The sequence below is a fragment of the Conger conger genome, chromosome 7 (assembly GCF_963514075.1).
Source record: "Conger conger chromosome 7, fConCon1.1, whole genome shotgun sequence".
Taxonomy (NCBI): domain Eukaryota; kingdom Metazoa; phylum Chordata; class Actinopteri; order Anguilliformes; family Congridae; genus Conger; species Conger conger.
In genome coordinates, this window is record NC_083766.1 from 35,564,175 (window position 1) to 35,586,083 (window position 21,909).

The following is a 21,909-nucleotide window of genomic DNA, read 5'->3' on the forward strand; positions in this document are numbered from 1 at the left end:
AATACAAAATCTGCTTAACTTCATCCATTTCACTTAATGTTCATGTAATACACAGAATAATTGCCTACTCATTGGTAATGTGATTTCATATTTGTCTTAATGAAAGAGTCACATCTGTTTTAGGTTATAGGGCATTAATTTATCTGTCATTGAAATTAATTGTTTAAAAGCAACTTTTGCTTACTTGCTTACTATTTATTAATATTAGAAGTTAAGTACAAAGTGCATTGCCAACATATTGCATGAAAGCCACAGCATTGAGTTATCACAAATGCTTTCAAATGTATGGCCGACAACACAACTTCAAGAATCATTGAAAATGTATGCATCAGGCTTGCTGACCTGAAACAGTTCCCTTAGTGATGTCCACTGTGTTCTGTTTCTGTTAAAAATAGCGCTTGGCCCTTTCCTCCCCAGTAAGAATAAACTGCTGCTAGTGGTGCAGATAAAAGATAGCTAAATCAAAACGCTCCTATTCAAACTCACTTTAGAAAATGAGGACTTTATAGGTTCATGTAAAAAAAATAGGAAGGAATTATGCTAAATGCGTTATGCAAATGGAATTTTCCAGAAAGTGTTTGAAATCCTCTCGACTTGGCGGAGAAGCACCTTATCTTCGCACCCTGAGCGCGGCACAGGGACTAAGGTAGAGACACTCTAAATCCCCACAGGTCCGGCTCCATTGTGCGAGAGGGTCAAGAGCACTCAGACTCAAAGCAAAAACTCCTTCCGGCAGTTAAAGAACAATTCCTGAGAGAAACTTGCGCCTGAACCAACTCTCTCTGCCAAGATACAAAGGCGACGTCGAGTCCAATAAAGCGCCTCGCCTCTTTCCCTTAAAAATGGGCATGCTCTGCCTTTCTATTTGTGATTCGGTGTAATTTATTGTTGGTAAATTTAGCGACTCCATTCTCAGAGGAAAGGCTGCCATTTTGGTAGCGTTGGAAGCAGCGTCTGAAGTAGACGTGGGCAGACGGAGACAAAGCTAGGCTATTTCAGGGATGCGTTGTACGTGTAAATTCCTTGTGTGCCGCTGCCAGTGCACAGACGCTGCTGACCTTTGCCTGACTATAACAGAGAGGCCTGCTGAAAGTATGGTGTGGTTTCTGTGAAGGGATGAGGGGACGAATACTCCCAATTTTCTGAGGGAACATCATGACCACTCTCTCATCCCCCAGCAGAAAAAGCAAAACAGGACTTGGATGCCACCCCCTTCCCATCCAACAACATAACAGTTATGCCACAGCACACTCGAAGTCTCCACAACCCACAACATCTCCACAACCCAGAGCACGCTCAATGTCTCCACAACCCACAAAGTCTCAACTACGCACAACATACAACAAGTCTCCACAACCCACAACATGCTCAAAGTCTCCACAACCCACAAAGTCTCTACAACCTACAAAGTCTCAACTACGCACAACATGATCTACGTCTGCACAACCCACAAAGTCTCCAGAACCCACAACATGCTATAAATCTCCACAACCCACAACATGCTCAAAGTCCGCACAACCCACAAAGTCTCCACAACCCACAAAGTCTCAACTCCGCACAACATGATGTAAGTCTCCACAACCCACAACATGATATAAGTCTCCACAACCCATGACATGCTCAAAGTATCCACAACCCACAAAGTCTCCACAACCCACAACATGCTCAAAGTCTCCACAACCCACAAAGTCTCAACTACGCACACACACAACAAGTCTCCACAACACACAACATGCTTAAGGTCTCCACAACCCACAAAGTCTCTACGACCCACAAAGTCTCAACTACGCACAACATACTACAAGTCTCAACTATGCACAACATGATCTAAGTCTCCACAACCCACAACATGCTCAAAATCTCCACAACCCACAAAATCTCCACAACCCACAAAGTCCCCACAACCCTTGTGCCTTTTCTGTCGGTCTTGCCTCTTCCCTACTGTTCTCATCTTCTGTGAAAAACCCTGCCAGCTGACAGCTGCCCACTCCTGCGCCACACAGGTCCTCCCCTGAACCAGACACGTGGCCAGACACAGAGCCGGCTCTGCCCCCGACCTGCCCCCTGCCCCTTGTTGACACGGCTACAGAAGGGCGATACGCACGGAGAGGGCGAGTGGGATGGGCTGGTGCAGCCTGGGGGCCTGGGTGGATTAATGGGACGTGACTCTGCGTGTCTGTGCGGGCTCCTTGCCCGCTCACAGCGTGCGGAGCGTCGAGAGATGACATCCGCAGTGTGAGGTCAGACGTGGCGCGGGGGACTGAGGCGGGAGGTAGGGGTGTAGGCTGCAGCCTGGCCCTACGCCCGGCCTGAAGACACGACGCTCTGATCCCACTTCTGCTGCCACACACACACCACACACACACAGAGACACACACCATACACTCACACACACACACACACCATACACACACACACACACACACACACACACACACCACACTCACACATACAGACACACACACCATACACTCACACACACACACAGACACCATACACACACACACACACACACACACACCATACACTCACACACACACACACACACACACCATACACTCACACACATACTCTCTCTCTTTCACACACACACACACACACACACACACACACAGTACACTCACACACATATGCTCTCTCTTTCACACACACACACACACACACACACACACACGAGTGCACACAAACACAAACACAGGGCCACAGAGCGACACAAAGCAAATCCAGTGCAGTAAGTAATTTACACTTGCACACTTTACCATCTGACCACCAGGTCTCCATATAGGACATTACATCAGTGTCACACCTGGAACTGAAAGCACCTACCCCTCTCCTTTAGAAATGTGCTACAACAATACATCCATTCAAACAGTCTGGACAACTGTTCTCTGCTCTGACAAGATATCCTTTTAAACTGATCCCCGTAAGCCCCGCTAATTGCAACCGAATCTAACCATACGCCTTCCTCAAGACGCAGGGGTCAGGGGTCGAGGTGGGCCGGCGATGCCTCGAAGGCCTGTCCATTTGTGCTGAAGAGTCAAAAATGAAAGCTTAGAAAAGAGGAGACAGCTTTGGCTCCGCTGGCGTGAGTGCAGTCTCTCATCCTTCTGTTATATCCCAGAACATCTGTGAGAAAAGTTTCTCTTTACTTTCTAGAACTTTCTCTGCTCAGGGCAAAACATTCAAGTAGGAGCTACATGCAAGTTCAGCTGCACCGACAACGGGTTAATAGCAATGAAATAACACAGGCCCACACTGAACTGAGCAAAAATATTACTAAAATGCTCCTCATAATCTACCCCTAACCCTTAGGAGATCAAAACAAGAAATATAATCATTTTTAAATGAAAACTTTCACAAACATTGGCAAAAAAAGCTTGTGCATGGAGAAATACTATGGGAGTGTGTTTACCCAGCAGAAACTGAAAAGGCCGGTTCACTTTCTAAAGACTGGACTATTTCCATTGTGCTGTTCCCAACAGTCCCAAACACAATCAGGTTTTTCTGAACATTGCTCCACAAATGGAAAGACTGCAACGGAGAGGATAAAATTCACTCAGTCTCACCTGAGAGATGTTTTTATTATTGCAACCCATTATAGCTCTCTAATATCCTTGAGGCTCTTACCTGGATCAACAATCAACTATAATAATACTAGTAGTTATAGTTAAATATTCCAAAAAAATGTTTGTGAGAGCATAAGACTTGTGGATAAATGTGCCTAAATTTAAAGAATATTGTTAATGTACCTCTTAGAAGTGGAGGCTGATGAGCTACAAACAAAGGGAATCTTTCTGTGAAACTGGTTATTAGTCTCAGGTTTACAAGTATTCATTTATCTGCATTAACGAGTGTGTCTAATATCTGAAAAATCTACTGTCAGGCATAATCCTAAAGATAATTCATAATCCCAAAGCTAATTTGGTTTTACATGTGTTCTCTCATGTCAGAGAGTGTATTAAACCCAAAAGCAATTTAATAACATCTATTTAGAAATTTAAAGAATGTGCTTTAAGCTCATAAGAACATTTTACATCTATGATTTAAAATACTCTGCGGATTTTAGAAAGTGCTGCACAGTTTTGTCAAATGAAAATGTATGCAGCCTTTAATGACCTAAAGAACAAATTATAGCCTGCTATATTCAAATTAAACTGGGAATTCTTAGCTGTACCTAATTTACTGCATGAGTGTTGATCCAGGTAATTATGTAGAAACAGGCTGTAAATAATTATTGGAAAGAGTAGGTTTTCACCCACCCCAGCTAACCTGATACCACTCACTGCTATAATGCCATACACTGCAATTCGCAATGGCAAAAACCATTCTCATTGCAGAATTGCAAACAGATTACGGAGCAATCGCTAAACTAACTCTTTCATCTATTTGTATACAGACGTTCCATAGGGACCACATGTATCCTACTACCAAGTATAAAGTGCTCTCTTAGAGTTGAACACTGCAGTGTTGTAATAACGTGATTGGTCACCGATCAAACCAGGAGTCCATTGTTCTACACAGTTGACCCGGTTGTTCCGGCTGTAATCGGACCCACATGAAAGCACCCAAACGTAGTGCCCCTCATTAACGCAAGACCGCTCTTAAACGCTTTTCCCTTCCACCACCTGTTGTGCTCCAAATTCCCTGATGCCCCCCAAACCCCCCCCCGCCCCCATCGCAGAACACCCCTCACGCACGAGCCAACGACATGTCGTTAGCCTCTGGCCACATCGGATTAATTCATTAATCACGGAGGGGTCAGGGTGAGGGGAGTGGATGGCCTGGGGACTCCTCTCTGTTCTGCCTCCTCTCCCTCAGACGAGGCATCTCAAAATGATCCCATTAGCACAGCTCCGCCAAACGGCAGGGCCGCGGGTCTCCCGGCGACCTTTTGGCCCGTGCCAGGGCTCTGAGCGCCACCGGACTGCTGGACAAACGCCGTCCGACCGGACCGCGTCGAACGCAAAAACAAAAGAGTGCCCGCGGTCACATGTTCAAGATATCTCAACATGAGATAGATCTTCTTCAAGATGAGGGCTTGAGACAGGCTAGCGACAGTGAGAGCTGATTGGAACTGCTATGAAGTTGTGTCACTTTTAAAAAGTGAGATGCCTGCCATGCTTCAAGCCAGCTAAATAGGTGCTCAACAGCCAGGACAATCCAATTATACTAATGGACCCCTTAACCAGACAATTTCACGGGGACTAGCCGAAGTAAGGAAATAAGGATTTAGTTCGGGCTAGTCCCCGTGAAATTGTCCTGGTAAAGAATCCATTACTATTGTGCCATTTTTGCCACAAAAAAATTACGAAAATATTTCCCGTTTTCAGCAACCTACTGTTGGACTTTCAGCAGCTATGTTGCGAAAGCTTCGCTTGTAATTATGAAGCGCCTTTAATGGACAGACAGAGAGTAATCAACACAAATGCATTAGCCATGAGAGCCAGCAGCAGTGAGACAGCAGCGGCGTCAGTTACAGCTCTTCTCATTAGCTCTCTCACCCCTGCCTCCAGGCTGTGGGCCAGGCTCTGCCCGCAGTGTTACCGGCACTGACTGTCTTCTGGGCCCAATACAGAGGGAGAGGTGGACCCAAAGCCACCCGACACAAACCTACAGTGAGGCTGAGTTTAGTCATTTTATATAGGGGGTATCACTATCAAGCTTTCTAATCTACTACGCTGAGTCACTAATCTGCAAACCAACAATTCATTTTCTATAACGTGTGCCGCAGGGGGAGGGGCAGAGGTTGTTCAGCTGTTCCCCGGCCAGACCAGCGGGATTACGGAGGGTGAGAAAGTTGGCCGGCACCCCGCACCCCCTCGCCACAAACTGCACAGCAGGGGAGCGCCACGTCAGATCTTTCCTTTCACCTGTTCATTCCCAGAATTCCCCAGGGCAGCTGCCGCCCCATCTTCACCTGTTCCCCTGGAAACCGGACCTAACCCCCAAACGACCTTCGCTCCCAGGGTTCTACTGGGGTTCAGTTACCCCAGGCGCCCCCGTTTGAAATCCAGATATTTCCCCTCTCCCTCCCCCCATCCCCCCGTCCCCAAACCCAGTCTCTAAACGGATATAAGCCGGTCATAAAAGCCTTTACTGGTAACAGAAGAGCACATGCGTAGCAGACTGTTTCTGTGTGAAATAAACTTCAGAGCAAAAAGGCTTCACAATTTGAATGCATTAGGGACTGAAGCCAAACACTCAGGGTATCACAGATGTGGGGGAAAAAAGAAGCATTAAAAATGTCTGGTTCTAGTCATTGAAATGAATAATAACACACTGATCTTAGTTGGTCACAATACACTCGTTTTTGGTTGCGTTTTCTTCCGAGCTACTAATTATGCTAATATTTGCATAGGGTTTATCTGTTCCATGTGAATGGATAGAAAGTCATTGTTTCTAGAAGCTAAAGCTCTAAAGCACAGCTTACATTTCAGCTCCACCAGACTGCCTTCGCTCAGCATTATTGGCTCGGAGATACTAAAGAGATTTATAGTTCCGCTTAATATGAACTGCAATATTGTGCAACAGTGATTGTGCAACACACCATGAGAAAATGTAATGTGCAATGTTTCAGTAACACACATAAATACTGAAATGGAGACAGAGATGCACATACACACACACAAAAACACAAGCGGGCAAGCATAAATATGCAAACATGCAGGCGAATGCATGAGCACACATAACAATATACACATGAAAACACAGCAACATGCACACATACAAATACACACACACACACAAACACATACCAGTGCATGCACTCACACACACGTGTGCACACACATACACACACCCACAAGGGCAGGCACACACGGACACGGCAGAACATCCCTGATCCACGCGGGCCCTGAACCCGTCATCACCTCGCACGGTGCCAGATCGGCGACAGATGGATGCGTTCGAGGTCACCTCGCACCTGCGAGTTGGCGAGCGCGGGGGAACCTGGTTTTCTATTAAACAGGCCCTTTGCCCTGCGCGGTAAATGGACCGGGTCCACACTCAGGTCCGCACTCACGACCCGTCTGCAGAGATGCCACGCGAGTCCTGCCACCGACCAACGACACGCGGTACGGCCGGCCAACGCACAGCGCGGAGGAGAGGCCAAGAACAACACAACCCCCGCTCTCCACAGGCCTTAGCCCAGCCCTGTCACCTCCCCCCCACTGACCTCCCGAGCCTATTCCTGGCTCGGGGGCGTACTCCGCTCGGGCCAGCCCAGGGACACACTGCAGAGACCACGTGGTAGATTCTCGCCTCGAGAGAAACCAAGGGGTATGAGAAGCTACGCCATCAGCAACGGGACTGTGTTAGCCGTTAGCCATTAGCCATTAGCCTGTTGAGGGCTAGGCTAAATAGGTGAGCGGGGAGAGAGAGCGGACGTCAGCTGAAGAGGTTAGCTGCCTGAAGGGCAGAGTAGGCGTTCGGACGGCAGCCAAGTCTGGCACACAGTCACAGTCCTACTGCGTCAAGTACAAGGTCCAACCTGTCCACCGTCCCACAGACACACGGTTAGAGAGCGGCTATCACAAGCAAGGCTCATTCAGCACAGCATCTGCACAGCATCAGACAGCCGTTTGACATAGTTGATTAAGTTCGGATCGAAGGGGGCAACGCAGGCCACAGAACGATGCAATAATTTCATAGGCATTCATTTTCAAGAAAAAGAGTAGATTTTTATCTGTATTTTAATCCCTTGTCATATAACTACGAGCTCTCCAAACAGCAACATACATTTTTCCGTCAGCTTTTCTCTGCAAAGACTTTTCGGTAATAGACATTTTCTGCAAGGAAAAAAAATAAAGATTAGTTTCTGTTCTTGAAACCTCTGAAATTCAGGAAATACTGAAAAGTTGTGTAAAGTTCAGTTTGGAGTCAAGGTGCTGCAGTGTTTAAGTGGTGCCTATGTCTTCTTTTCCTCTGAAGAAATCAAAGAAACAGGTTCCAGCTTTATCACAGAGACTATCAGGGCCCTGCTGAAGAACAGGTTGTACAAATCTCCAAATAAATACACTCGGAAGGGCTGAATGCACCTAAACAATGACTGCATCCCAGGAGGAGGTTCTGCAGAGCTGCGAGTGCGATCTCAAGTGACTGAGGGACATGGCTAATACATTTTAAGTCCTAGTGGGAACAAAGAGATGTGGTGCTGGTGCAAACCCAGGACTGTTTAAATGTGCCCGTCTGGAAACAGACACCTTGACGGGTTTGAAATAAAGTAAACAGTGGCAAGAGGCGCTACGGTCGAGGTCACTGTTGATCTAGCGTAGACTGCAAAAAAAACCCGGCAGATTTCAGGCTTGTCACCGTGAACTCTGTTCGACCTTATTCCAACTTAAACAATCGCTCTCTCCAGTGCCCCTCAACACTCTTCATCTCCGCGGTCCTCACGACCAAGTGTCTGAAGCAATACTCAATCAGCCAGGTTCTGTTTACCTTTGCGAGATAACCCCAGATACACCTTTACAACAAGTGCAAACACCAAGGCAGACTTCACACTTCATACAGCAAACAAGGCCTACAATCGACTCCACTATAGCCAAGAAGAAGACGGGTGATAAGAGCATGTACCTAGCTGCAATTTAGATTGGGTTACAACAGTTCAAAAGTTCAGCTTCTGAGGTGGGCGTCAAAGAGAAAAGCGTATGAACTGACGCACTTTGCACAGAATTTCTGCTGTGCCATTGAAGGGCATTAAGTCCTCGATTAAATTACAGCTGGAGTCTTCAAATTTAAGAACGGTCTAGACGTTCAATATCATTTGTAGCAACATTTTTCAATTTGTTCTTTTTACTTCGACAATATGTTGTAGTATATAACCTGGGTGAAATTTGGTCATTCGTTTAATTTCATTAATTTTATGAATGAGCGAATGTGTTTATGGATTTTCAGTTCTTTCTCGTAGTGCTGAAGAATTTAATTTATATATTTTCCATCTGCATGCACACTGCATATTTATTGTGTCAGATTCGATCAGCGTAAAAGTGATAGCTTTGCAGCTGGAAGGCTTGCCTGCTCTGTTCAAACTAAACCTGTTTGCCAAGTGTGGGTAAACATGGTCCGTTAACATCGTAGCCCCTTTATTATGCAAGGCCAGCCCTGTCTCCCTCTACAGAACCGGGGCTTGCTCGGTGGCAATTAATCTACAATAGACTGTCAGGAGCATGTACGCACCCGAACAGCACAACTCAAGGGCTGTGCGGCAGGTCAGTGAGCTTCTCCAAGAGAAGTGCATGGAATGTCTACCCGAGAAAGAGCTAAAATCAGCAAGGAACCAAGCCAGGCGACAGCATGGCAGAGGGAATGTCCCTTGGCAACAGTGCTAGCGGTGTGGGAAACTTCATCGACTGTAACGGATTGCAGCTTTATCCGTTCTTTAACTCCAACTTTAATGATTTGATGTGGGAGCCCTGTGTGGGTTATAATTAAAGCATACCATAGTCTGCCTTCTGTATCACTTCAAGGTCTTTTGCTTCTGATGAGTGTGGGCCGCTGAAACTGAAGCTTCGGCTTTCTAGAGGAGACGTTCTTCTTTGAGGCAGTACGTGCGTTTTCAGCGCTAACGGTAATTCTATGCCAGAAACGGAGGAAAGGGGTTTCAACGAAGATAATAAAAGACTTTGGCATGACTTCTTAAAAGAGTCCTGACAAACGGGGGCCACCTTCCAGTCACCATATAATTTAATTTCGGAAAGTCAAATCATCCCCTCAGCGTTTTATTTGAGTGCTCTGGCTATCACCCTCCCTGCTGCTAATCCCTGGCACGGCTCCACAAGGCTGTATTTCTGGTCCAACATCTGCTACCTGGAAGGAACCTCAATCGAGCTTCGCGACATCACATCCTGCCGCCACCTCGTGCATGAGCTGTCGCCCGGCCGTCCGCAGTAATGAGCCCAATCGGATTACTTCCCCTCAGATAAACAACACAGGCCCGGGGTCTTCGCTCGGTTCAAACCGAGGCCCACCTGGGAACACCGGCAACATTCGAGTAACGTCGAATAACCTCCCTGCTAAAAGCGTTGGGTGGATAGAGGAAGAGGAGAACAGAGGGATACAGCCTGTAGCCTAGTAGCTAAGGTACATGACTGGGATCTGGAAGGTTGGTGGTTCAAGCCCCGGTGTAGCTACAATAAGATCCTTGCAAGCAGTTGGGCCCTAGGCCTTTAAACGTGTGGCTCCAGGGGGGATTGTCCCCTGCTTAGTCTAATGAACTGTGAGTCGCTTTGAATAGAAGCGGCAGTTAAATAACGGTAACGTAGGTAAGACTTACTGGCCACCTCCAGCGATGCGTTGAGGCTGACCGCCTCGCCCAGGTAGTTTCTGGCGACGCAGACGTAGACGCCCTCGTCGGGCTTGCTCCTGCGGCCGTGGACGATGCGCAGGAAGAACAGGGAGCCGCTGGGGAGGAGCATCCGATGGGAGCGGGGGTCCTCCCGGTCCGTCTCCACCCTGTCCCCGTCCTTGTACCACTCCACCGTGGGGCTGGGCCGCCCCTCCGCCTTGCAGTTGAGGGTGGCCGGCTCCCCCTTCGACACGATCAGGTCCGAGGGGTGCTCCACGATCCGGGGCGGGGCGTCTTCCAACCGCGGTCGAGACCCTGCGGGGAGGGGGGAGAGGGAAGAAGGGTTTAACGAGCTGTCGCACTCTCCGGTTTTCCCATCAGGCCACGGGAGAGGGGGGGGGTGAGGGAAAGGGGTCAAAAAACTGTGAACAAACACATTTGATGTGCGGCACGCTTAATCCCTTCTGAAATTGTCTCGTCCAATTCCCTCGTCTTTGTTTGTGTGCATCAATATTAACAGGGATGGAAAACACAATCTATTTCTATAAACCGCTGGTAACCCGTGGAAGCAAAGCACTTATTGGCCGTGTGTGCTTTGAGAGGTTGAAATTACAATGTTAATGCTCCATTTATCAAAGTAAAACGACAATTTAGGCTACTCACAGCATGGGCGATGCAGGGTAGAGAGAAATCATTATTTCCTCGGCTTCAAAACGTACGGGAATTCATTCTGACTGCAGAGGTTTTCAAGGTTATAAAATGAGGAGGGGAACGAACGATAGGGTAGATATTCAGACAGGTTTTGATAGCTGTTTGAAATTGCTTCTATTTTTTTCTCCCCGCTGGATGACTATGTTGACAGGACAATTAGCAATGAATATCAACACAGAAACACCACCGCAATAGAAAGGGTGCATCCTCTTTTGGGAAAGGGGGGGAAGGGGTTTGATTAGCAGGATATAGACCAAAATAATGATTCCTCTCATTTAAGGTTTACACTTTGCTCCTCTCATCCTTTGTTTGACTTGTTCAAAACTGTCCTTTGTTCCTCTCATCAATTGTTTTGGTTTTTCAAAGCTCAGATGGCGCTTGCTCCCAGCCCCTCGTCCCTGCGTTGTCTGCGTTGAGATTAAGTGCTTTCTGGCCTTCCTGCCGACGCAGGTGTGAGAATGTGCTTCAAACGGCTCCTGATGTCTCTGATAAGGGGCTACTCAGATGCAGTGGGCAAATACCTTTCTCAACCGTCAGATCCCCGGGGTTATGGGATTAGTTACAAAAAGCTAGCACATTCTGCAGGTGAAAGGCAGAGGAGGAATTTCCACTGCTCCGCTCGCAAACCAATCAAACAGCACCCAGAAAAATGCTTTACTGTCTTTTTTAAAAAAAGAAAAAAGAAAAAAATAACGTCAGAGGAAATTACATTACAGTCCAATTCTCGGGCAGAGAAGAGGGCCAGTCCCTTTGATCTAATGAAGATATGGATTCGTTGCTACTCAAGCAATTGATTCCTTACCGTTCCATATTGGGATCTCTGACTTCAGATCTAATTGTCAGTTTAACAAGCTCTGGGACAGTAGACTATATGCCACGTCCTGCGGGTTGTTAATGTGGCAATGTACATAGCAACAGCTGACAGGAGATAAACATTCCAATCAGACTAGTGCCTCCTGTTAGTTTATACAGTATTTCAAGGCATTGCGTAGATGCCTGAACTACTAAAGGGAGGGAACTGGTGCACTGTGCAGACCAGTTCTCATTTCATTGGTACTGCGGGCCTTATATTTGGCAGCGTACCACGTGAAATTAAATATTTTGTGAGACCAGATGTTTCGCAACATGACAAGAGATCATGCAACGTAAACAATGTTGTCTCTTTACTGTTACCATTAACCAAGGAAGATATTTTGCCAAAAAGAAAATTTTGAGTTAACAGTAATCTAGCTAGCTAATGCTGGGTGGTACAAGGAAACATGGTTAGCAAACTTAGTAATAATTCAGTGTTGTAATTCATACAGTAACTGCCGTAACAAATGTTTTAGTGTACACAACTTCACACACCTGCATTCTTTCCCAATTTTATTTTCATAAATTGTGGATCTTCAGAGAAACAAAAATATCACAGCTGTCCCTGTTGGTGGCTGTGCAGTGGTGCGAAACAATTTTCCATTTTGACAGTGGCAGTTTGTTTCATCTCCAGCGATTATAGCGACAGAGGTACTTTCATGCCATATGATACCTGGTTTCAACTACACCTGGTTGATTTAAAAAAAAAACCTTCATCTCCATAAACTTTTTATGAAGTCAAAAGCCGGTAAAAAGTGCTGTTGCTGCACAAATGGCTAAGACCATAAAAAAATAAAAGGAGACAAAATGTGAAACTGAGTTACCTGGTCTGGGCCTCAGCTCAGTTATACACTCAGTGAGCTCTTTATTAGGTAGACCTGTACACCAGCTTGTTAATGAAAGTATTTCATCAGCCAATCATGGGGCAGCAACTGAATGCATAAAAGCATGGAGATGTGGTCAAGAGGTTCAGCTGTTTTTCAGACCAAATGTCAGAACGGGGAAGAAATGTGATCTAAGTGACTTCGACCATGGAATGATTGTTGGTTTGAGTTTGAGTGTCTGCTGAATTTTCAGGCACAACAGTCTCTAGAGTTTGCAGAGAATGGTGCAAAAAACAAAAAAACATTAAGTGGATAGGCTACAGCAGCAGAAGACTCAATAAGTCTAAGAAATAAGTACATAATAAATACCTAATATCCTCCTTACACCTATAACCACTGAGCAGGAAGAAGGGGCAGAATCCACCTAGAGTAACTAGACCCATCTGCTTAACACTGGCAGGCTTGGGTTCAAATTCTAGGGGCAAAACCCAGAGCAATTCCACAGAGTACCTCTCCTCTGCGGGAGAAAGGGGTTAAGAACACCAGCTAATAGCTTTTAGGAGACGCGTAGAAGGCCAACCAGACTTTGGTTGGCGGGGGGCAGTGGAGAAGCCCAGCAGGACTGAAAACTCAGAGAGCAGCTTCATAAATATTACAGGCCGGCTGGCACAACCCACCCAAGTGGAAGCATCAGGCGCAGGTTTCTACAGGGGGAACGGCTAACTGGAAACCCAAAAAAATGTGGGGGGCCAAGGGGCTCGGCGTGGGAGACAGATGCCTGGCGATGAGCCAGCGGGCCAGAACCCGGACGAGGAGAGCCCGCGGGGCCGCCCCCCATCGAACGGAGCTGATAACCCAGGAGTCTCCTATCCCTCCCAAACCATTAACACCTGCCCTTTTACTACTGAGAGAGAGAGAGAGAGAGAGGGAGAGAGAGGGAGAGAGCGAGAGTGAGAGTGAGAGAGGGAGAGAGAGGGAGAGCGAGAGAGAGGGAAAGAGAGGGAGAGAGAGCGAGAGTGAGAGATGGAGAGAGGGAGAGAGTGAGAGAGAAATGGAGAGAGAGAGTGAGAGAGACAGAGAGATAGAAAGAGAGAGGGAGAGAGAGAGAAGTCTCAGCTTCAAGGACTTGCGTGAGCCTCTTAAGCTGAGGGAAGGCCGTGAAAAGCGGGGATCTCGGGCATGGGCGGTGGACTGTAAAAGGTAAACAGCTCCATGGAAGGTTTCTAGGACAAGCTTAAAAGAAGAAGGGAGGCATGCGAAGAATGAGAACCCAAAATGCAAATGCGTTACAGGGATCTTCTCCCCGCAGGTCCGGCCGGGGTTAAGCCGAGGAGGCGATAAAACAAGTTTCAATGCTTTTAAGCACTCTGGAGCGCTCAAAGCTCCCCACCTCCAGGGCGCCGTGGGAGAGGGGACTCCAGTGCCAAAGGCTCCATCACATTGAGTACAGCTGACCTAAACTGACCTGGAGGTGATCTAAAGCTACTCCAGCTTTATCCTCCTCTCAGTGTGTCAGGAGTGGGTGAGAGCCGCAGAGAAAGAGGCGGACGGGGAGGGGAGCGAAAGTTTGAGTGAGTGACAGGGACAGAAAGGACGACTGGGGAGAGAGAGAGAGAGAGAGAGAGAGAGAAAGGGAGGCACTCAAGAGCGAGGGTGAGAAAGGGAATTCAGGAAAGGAATGAGAAACACGGGGACAGATAAAGAAAGGTAAGAATGGGAAAGAGAAGAGAGAAAAGAGAGGCAGGCAGGAGGAATTCAGGGAGCTGTATGTGGAGTTGGGAGAATGGGAGGATGAAGGAAAAGCCTGAACAGATACTAAGGACACTGCACCTGATCTCAGACCAAATCAAGACAATTTCCCCCCACTTCCAGCCAACAGCCCTCCCATCGATAGCTGGCATGGATCATCTGCAATGACATCTTATTTTGTTCCCACAAATGGCAAACCCACCATGACTGGCAAGCCAGTTACTGAGGCCGCAACATTACTGCTCTAAGCAAGCCAAACTGGGGAAAATGGCGAGTGCTTGGGGAGTCCACAGTACAGTAGATAAGACACCCTGGGCTTGGTAGAGAGCTATCCAACAGAAACACTTACCAGAGGGGCATGATCGCTGATTTCACAGAGAAGTGATGAAAAGCGAGTGACGGAAAAGAGCAAGAGTGAGCTAAAGAGAGGGAGGAGGAAGGACTGAGAGAGAGAGAAGCTATAGAGAGAAAGACAGACAGAAGGACAGAAGGAGAGATAGAAAAAGAGACAGACAGAGGTAGCGGGAAATAAAGTGCTGAAGTGGAGAGTCTAAGTTACCGAGCCAGGGAGAGGTGACCTTGCTGTCTCAGACATTAGGCAAGCCAGAACCCTGTGTATCACAACTTGTGCCAACTTCCCCTGTACGACCGTGTATAACCGTGTCTCTGAGCTGCCAGAGAGGGCTTTTAGTGTTAAGAAGATTTATCATATCAGCACTTCTTGAAATGAAGATTTTATTTTTTAAAGCACAAACCAAAATATCAAAAAAAAACTCGGATGGCACACCGAACAAAAGACTTTGCACCTCTTCAAAAAACATTTGCTCAGTGTCTGTGAGATCAACTGGATAGAATTTTAGCACAAAAACAAGAATTTCAAACGAATATTTCACCACTGACAGGCAGATACACACTTTGTGATTCCTAGGGTCCTGTGTCCATACTTCAGGATTCCCATGACAACAGGTCCTGAAAGGTCAGAGGCTGTAATGGCTGGCTTTTTCTTAAAAGCACCTCAGATTGCAAATACAACCACAATGAATGCTCTAAGAGAGCGTTCAGTCCATCATAGATTTCCTGAAAAATTAGAAGCACCATCCACTGAGAATATCTATTCCCAAAATGACGAGACAGACAAGTGAGGAGAAAACTGCCTTTTTTTTCCCATTTTTTTGGGGGAGGGAATCAAACAGATTAAAAAAATTCTATCTATCATGTCTGAGCTGTCAGTCTGGCATTCTGAAACCTTGTAATTAATGTCTTTAATTTCAGACCAAAGTGTGTGCAAATAAAATCAGACAGAGCCAATCACTGTCTCACACCTCGAATGCCAAACACTCCAGTGACAGTGACACAGGCAGCATTGAGCCAGAGTCGGCCTTTGCAAACCTAAAATCTCCTGCGCTCATCCAAACTGTCATGAAGAGTGGTCTTCCGTCCTTCATCTATCCGTCGCAAATGCATCAACCTGACAAAGACCCATCACAAGTTAAAACGGTGATCATGTTGTGGTGCGTTTCGTAATAAATTACGTTGTTACCTGGGAGCAGCTAATGCAACGTGAGGATTCTTTTGGCTTTAACTTTGTTGATATTCTGTCTGCATCACTGGTTCAGATGTGATTGTATTAGTATTTTTTGATAAAAATGTTTGACCAAGCACTGGACAATACTGGACTCTGAGAACACCTCAACCTCAAAGGAAGCCTAGGGATATAGCTTGCTAGTATACGGCACATCTAAAAATATATAATTATTTCACTCTAATATACTGTTGAAACAACCATTCAACAGAAAAAAGAAATCTGTATTCAAAGCAGGACTGTGCAAATAATGAAAATAACACAAAATGGCCATATGGCTTAACAACCACATACCTATAGAACATGTTGGCATGTAACTGGCAAGAACCAAATGGCAGCAGCATTTGCTCACACCTGGTAAGTTAGAATACACCGAATAAGCATTTCAAACATGTTTTTTATTATTTTTTTCTGATAATTACTAAAATGGGCAAAACAAGATGTTGTGAGTTAGAACTAAAATACATTTTAGCTTTGTTCCAAAACTATGAAGCACATATACTACATATGTAGTAGCTTTGCACTCAACAGCTACAAAAAAACCAAAACATTTTCCGTCTTTACACTGCTGTTTGAGGTAGAAGAAAAGATTAAGCATCACAGTAGCTACCCTTTGTCCCAACCCTGGAGATGACATCTTCAGAGTCTCTGACTGTAAAATCCCTTTCGAATTCAAATGGCGGTACAGTTGCTATAGACATGGCGGCCATTTGAGAGCACACAGAGGACAGGCAGGCGAGAGAATGGCCTGACAGTAGAAGGCAAGAGAAAGAAAATGGAAAATGGAAAACGAACTTTCTTTTCTGTAAACCTCATCTGCAATTCTTTTTAGCATCTCCAAGCCAGCTCCCGCCCCCAAAAAGAGGGGAAAACCCTCAGTTTGTTGTTTTACAGCCACTCTCCACCCCTCTGTAGTTGGAGCTTGAGAATTGATTTGCAAATGTGCCCTTATTTCCCTAAGTTACACTGGGAGAAAAGAAGGAGTGGGAGGCTTCCTCTACACCCCCTTCTAAACCCCCCTCCCAAACCCCTTTCTCTAAGCCTTGCAGTTGACAAAAGGGCACTTGCATGATAATACAAACTACAGGCCATAAAGCCATGGTCCTCATAATTAGGCTTCTGCTGGAAGTGGGGGGAAATGGGCTGGGCAAATTTGAAAAGGAACTGACTTGGCAGAGCCTTAGCCGCTCTGTTTTCTGTGCTGGAGGTCGTAGCGTCTGGGGACAGGGGAATGGATTATCAGAAATTCCATGACAACTTAAAACATAACATCAACACCTTGGGGGCTTCAAAGCAGCTTATATGTGTCCTGGCTACACCATCTGCGTCTCGAAACGGGCCGACTTGAGACCGGAGGAAGTGTGTGTGTGTGTGTGTGGGAGAGAGTGAGAATGCGTGTGTTTTCTTTCTCCAGCCTAATTGAGAAAAACAGATTAGTGCCACTACTGCTAGCGGAGATCCACGCGGCTCCTTAAAATCAAGCTGACTTGGTTCAAGGACTTCATGTCCATTAAGCTCACACACAGTTCAAGGCAAGAACTAACAGGCAGTAACAACTAAGGACTTTGGGGAAAGGAGATTTAAAAATGTGCTGCACCAAAATAAATGGGAGACAAAGCAACGCAGAGCAATTCCACTTTATTTTGGTATGTTCATCAATACGGGCGTGAAATAAAAACAATAAGGACATTTCAGGGAGAAAATGTAAACCCAAAAACAGAAAACAGCGTCTGTCTTTGAAACAGATTTACATATTAACACAACAAACACTCTGCTTTGAGTGTTCAGCATGCATTGGTAATCAGGTCTGTTCATCTACTTGTCTGTTTTGGTAGTAAAAAAAAAGAAAAAGAGAGCGGTTAAAAGCAAATGTTTTCTCAGTGGGCGGATTTCCACTTGTCGGCCCTACTAGCAAAAACATACAGGCAAACAAGTCCCCACGCCAGCCCTTCTGTAAAGTCAACACTCAAACAGCACCATGCAAACACACACAAAATGTGTCAACGCTCCCCACTGTCAGAGAGCCGTCCCCCCGTGTGGGTGTCTGTCCTAACACCCGCGTTTCCGCGCGTTCGTGAAGGGCCTCTGGGTAAAGCGCTCTCCGCTTCAGCGGAGTCAAGTGAAGCTTTCACAACGCCAGCCCAAGACTTGGAGTGTCTCCGCGCTCGCTTTAGCGGTCTCCTAGCCTAGCAGCGCTGCCTATCTGCTCCGGGTTCTGCTCCGGGAACCGAAGACGCGGCCCTGCGATCATGAAATCGCCGCCGCTCTGAGGATTAAGAACACGCTCCGCCAGCCGGAGTGCGGAAAAGATCTGAATGAGGCTTAAACGCGGGAGAATAATTATCCCTGTACTCAAGTTATAAACGGGGAACACAAAACCTCAGAGAGCGATGCAGGTATTAAATTTGCAGTCCCTTTGTGCGTGCGTGTAAGCTAAAGAGCAAAACACAAGCAAGCCCCATTATCCCCATTATACTTGTGTGCGCTTATCTTTGTCTCGCTCTATTTTACATTGAAATTTAATCCCAAACAGTACATTTAATCACCAGGCTCAACCCCTCTCCCCCCCTCCTTTCATCCCCTACCCCCAAACCCCCCCCCATTACATTACATGGTTGAACTGAGGCCCCTCGCAGACACACATCTGGAAAACAAATTGAAAACGGATTGCGTTTCACCGAGAGGTGTCCACTTCCTGCTGTGGACTGTCATCTCAGGAGTAATGGGGGCAGGGATGGGGGGTGGGGGGGTGTGAGTAACACGCCACCCCAAAGCACAAGAGCGGAGCAACGGCACCGCTGGCCCATGTCGCGCCGCCTGTCTGAGACCGCGAGTCCCAGAGTGCACTGCTCACAACCCCGACTGGAGGTAGGGGATAACGCTGTTAGCATTCTGCTCCGCAAACAGCCTTGCTGTTCTCTCAATCCAGTTTCGGCTGGATCGATCGACCCCCACCCCTCGCATCCTGTCTGGCTGAGATGCCACTGGGCCAAGAACCAGACGGGTCGGGCCAAAGGAGTGTGTAGTGTGCAGGGGCGGCACAGTGTCCGAAACGTGGGGTAGGCAGACTCGGTGGAAAGGTTGTGCAGGCTGGGAGAGAGACCCTGTAGAATATCAATCAGGGTTTAAGACGCGTTCTCCTTTCTTCCCTAGCATCTCCGCAGACATTCGTTCGGTTTTTCTGCCAGAGTGGCTCAACTGCCAAAAAGCAGGCTGTTCCAACTTCTCAGTTGGAATAAGACTTTCTATTTCGATCTCCAAAATCGGCCAGCTGTTTAAAAATTCCCAGAATGCTGTGCAACAGGTAAAGAGGTAAACTTGCATAGAGAATTGTATTTCTGGATCTTCTGTCTCCTGCATTTCCTTCATGCTTAACGCAGCACAATTTACTGCGTATAATTCCTTGGAGGAAACGCCTTCAGCGAAACGCTGAGAAACATACGTGAGCCAGGTGTTTTGGCTCTGAAACGCGACTGAAATCCAGTGGTATCTGAGGTCATCGCACGAGACGTTTCAGTGGGTGTGTTGCTGAGGCCAGGGCTCAGATCTGACTGGGTGTGTGGAGATTGCATAACTGTCTCAAAACAATGTGGCCATTCGCTATACTGATTTTCACCCACATTACAAAAATGAATGTTGCCTAGGTCGATATCCCTAGGCTGATATGTTATTCTGTTATTCTATTCTGTGAATGTGTGTGTATGTCTTGTGCTATAACGGGTGTGGTTCCACCTGTATGAGCCAGATTTGTCCAGGATTACCATTAAGCTCTACAGTATAATGTGGTTTCTGATAATGGATGGAGGGCATCTAAAGCTGCTCTTGTAATAAATCTGCCTAGTGAGGACCATTTACATAGGGCACGACTGGTACACTGTAATTACCCACTGTCCCTGAGGGTAATTACAGCCATTTGTTTTCAGAAAACACCATTATTCAAAAATAAAACATCATAAATAAAGCTTCACTCTCCTCACTATTTTATTTTCTGACTGCATTAGGCTTGGGGCAGCAGCAAGAAGTTTGATTCCAAAAGAGATTTCATACCTCAGCTAGCGCTAAACCTGGGTCTAGCACAGGAAGGGGTGGAATGAGAGTGTACAGGACTCTCTGAGGATTCTCCTCACCCCAGCCTTGCGGGGACCAGATGTACACTCATCCTGTCACTGCAAGCGCCCTCCTGCTGCCCTCCTCAAAATCTCCCAGGATCAGCTCCATCCTCAGGGCGTTTCTCTCCTTCCCTTATCAGCAGGATGATGAGTGTAACAGGAAACGTGGAAGAGCGCGGAGGGGATGGCTGGAGAAGAATCAGGAAATGCATCTCTGCTCCCCTGGAGAGTCACGGGTAATATCCTTTCCCTTCCGGGCCCCGACTCCCGACCCTCAAATCCTGAGCAGGCCTCCCCAAATTTGAACAGAGCCACTCCGAAAAAGGACAGTCAGAGAAAAGTGGCTAGCGCACTCTAGACTTTAGACTCGCTTCTTAAAATCACGGGCTCCGTATCAGAGCCAGGACTCGACATACGGCACGTCAGCGGTTAATGGATCCCCAAGCGGAAACTGTCAAAATTTGAAACCTGCCAAGAGAATGCTTCCAGCGAGGTGAGCGGAAGACACAGACGAGAAGACGGCAAGAGAGAGATAAAAAGAAGAGAGAGAAGAGAGAGGAGAGCGGGAGAGCAGAGAAGGCAAATTGTGATTAACAGCAATGAGTTCCAGCGCTAAGCTTTCAGAGCGCGGGGCTGCCTCGTGAGATATAATAGAAGTCCTTCAGCCGATGTGCAGAGTCATAAGGAGACGCTCTGGCGGCAGAAAGGCCTGGTGATTCAGGGCTTCACCGCGGCGGAGAAGGCAGGCAAAAAGCTTGCAGAGCACACGCCCCATTACCTGACTAATAAGTTTATGGCCCGTCTGTCTTTTGCTCCGTTCCCAAACCTCTTAAGTAAGGTGACTGTGTAATGGCAGTAACTAAAGAGACACTCTCAGACAGGCCAGCAGTAAACCACGGTGATAAGATCTGCACTCATACCTGTCACTGCGAATAATCCCATCAGAATAAAGCCAACCACCCACTCAACTCATTCCTGAATAAAACAAAGAGGCTTGAGCGAGATAAGCGCACTCTCTCACACTGTTTCATCATTCCACATGTCCTGAGTCACCGCACGTACACACATTGAGAATACATTTAGAAATATAAAAATAACGGTTTCAATATCAGATGCAGTTACTATGATTTAGCTGTGTACCTCGTATCCTGCTCACCAAGATCACCATGGCAGAATCCCTCCACACACAAAGTTTGACGCAGACGGTAAACGCAGTACCTCATGATTTACCCCCCCTCCCAACATCCCTCTTCTATACCCTTAAAAATGTACCTACTAAGACTATTGTTTTTGTTTATGACTGTGCCACATGTGAGTTTGATGCTTTTCACTTGTTGAGGAACTTGTAATTTGCTCTGGAATAAATGCGCCTGCTAAATGACTAAAATGTAAATGTAAATAAACTATTTTTACTATTTCCCTTACTTGTACGTCCTAGTGCTGCTACTACTGCTGCCGCTACTGCTATGACTACAACTATTAGCCCAAATAGTGATTTGGGATGGTCGCTGCAATTAGCAATAATTGAACAATAATAGTTTAAAACAACAAAATCGAACTGCTCTCTTGGTTCCACCCTTCCGTCTTTGGATGAATATTTTTTTCGACCCCGCCATGCTATTTGCAGTTCTTTACGCTGCTTTCATAGGAGGAGTACAAAGAGGAGACATTAATATCCCGGTAATGGCACTGCAGCCCAAATCCAGGCAGGGGGAGGCTGAGTGCAGGAAAGCCAAGCAAACAGTGGAGGTGAGTGATGTGGACCCGTCTCTGCTAATGAAGAAAATGGGAGCGATA

The 21,909-nt window shown here is 46.7% G+C and overlaps 1 protein-coding gene across 1 annotated transcript in view; it reads right to left on the reverse strand.

The window, feature by feature from the left end:
• The window catches only part of robo3 (roundabout, axon guidance receptor, homolog 3 (Drosophila)), a 148,933-nt gene that overhangs the window by 49,514 nt on the left and 77,510 nt on the right, over positions 1 to 21,909 (reverse strand). Inside the window, exon 2 of the mRNA XM_061247694.1 lies at positions 10,274 to 10,600. Coding sequence (XP_061103678.1) covers positions 10,274 to 10,600 — 327 coding nt within the window. The remainder of the gene's footprint in view (positions 1 to 10,273; positions 10,601 to 21,909) is intronic.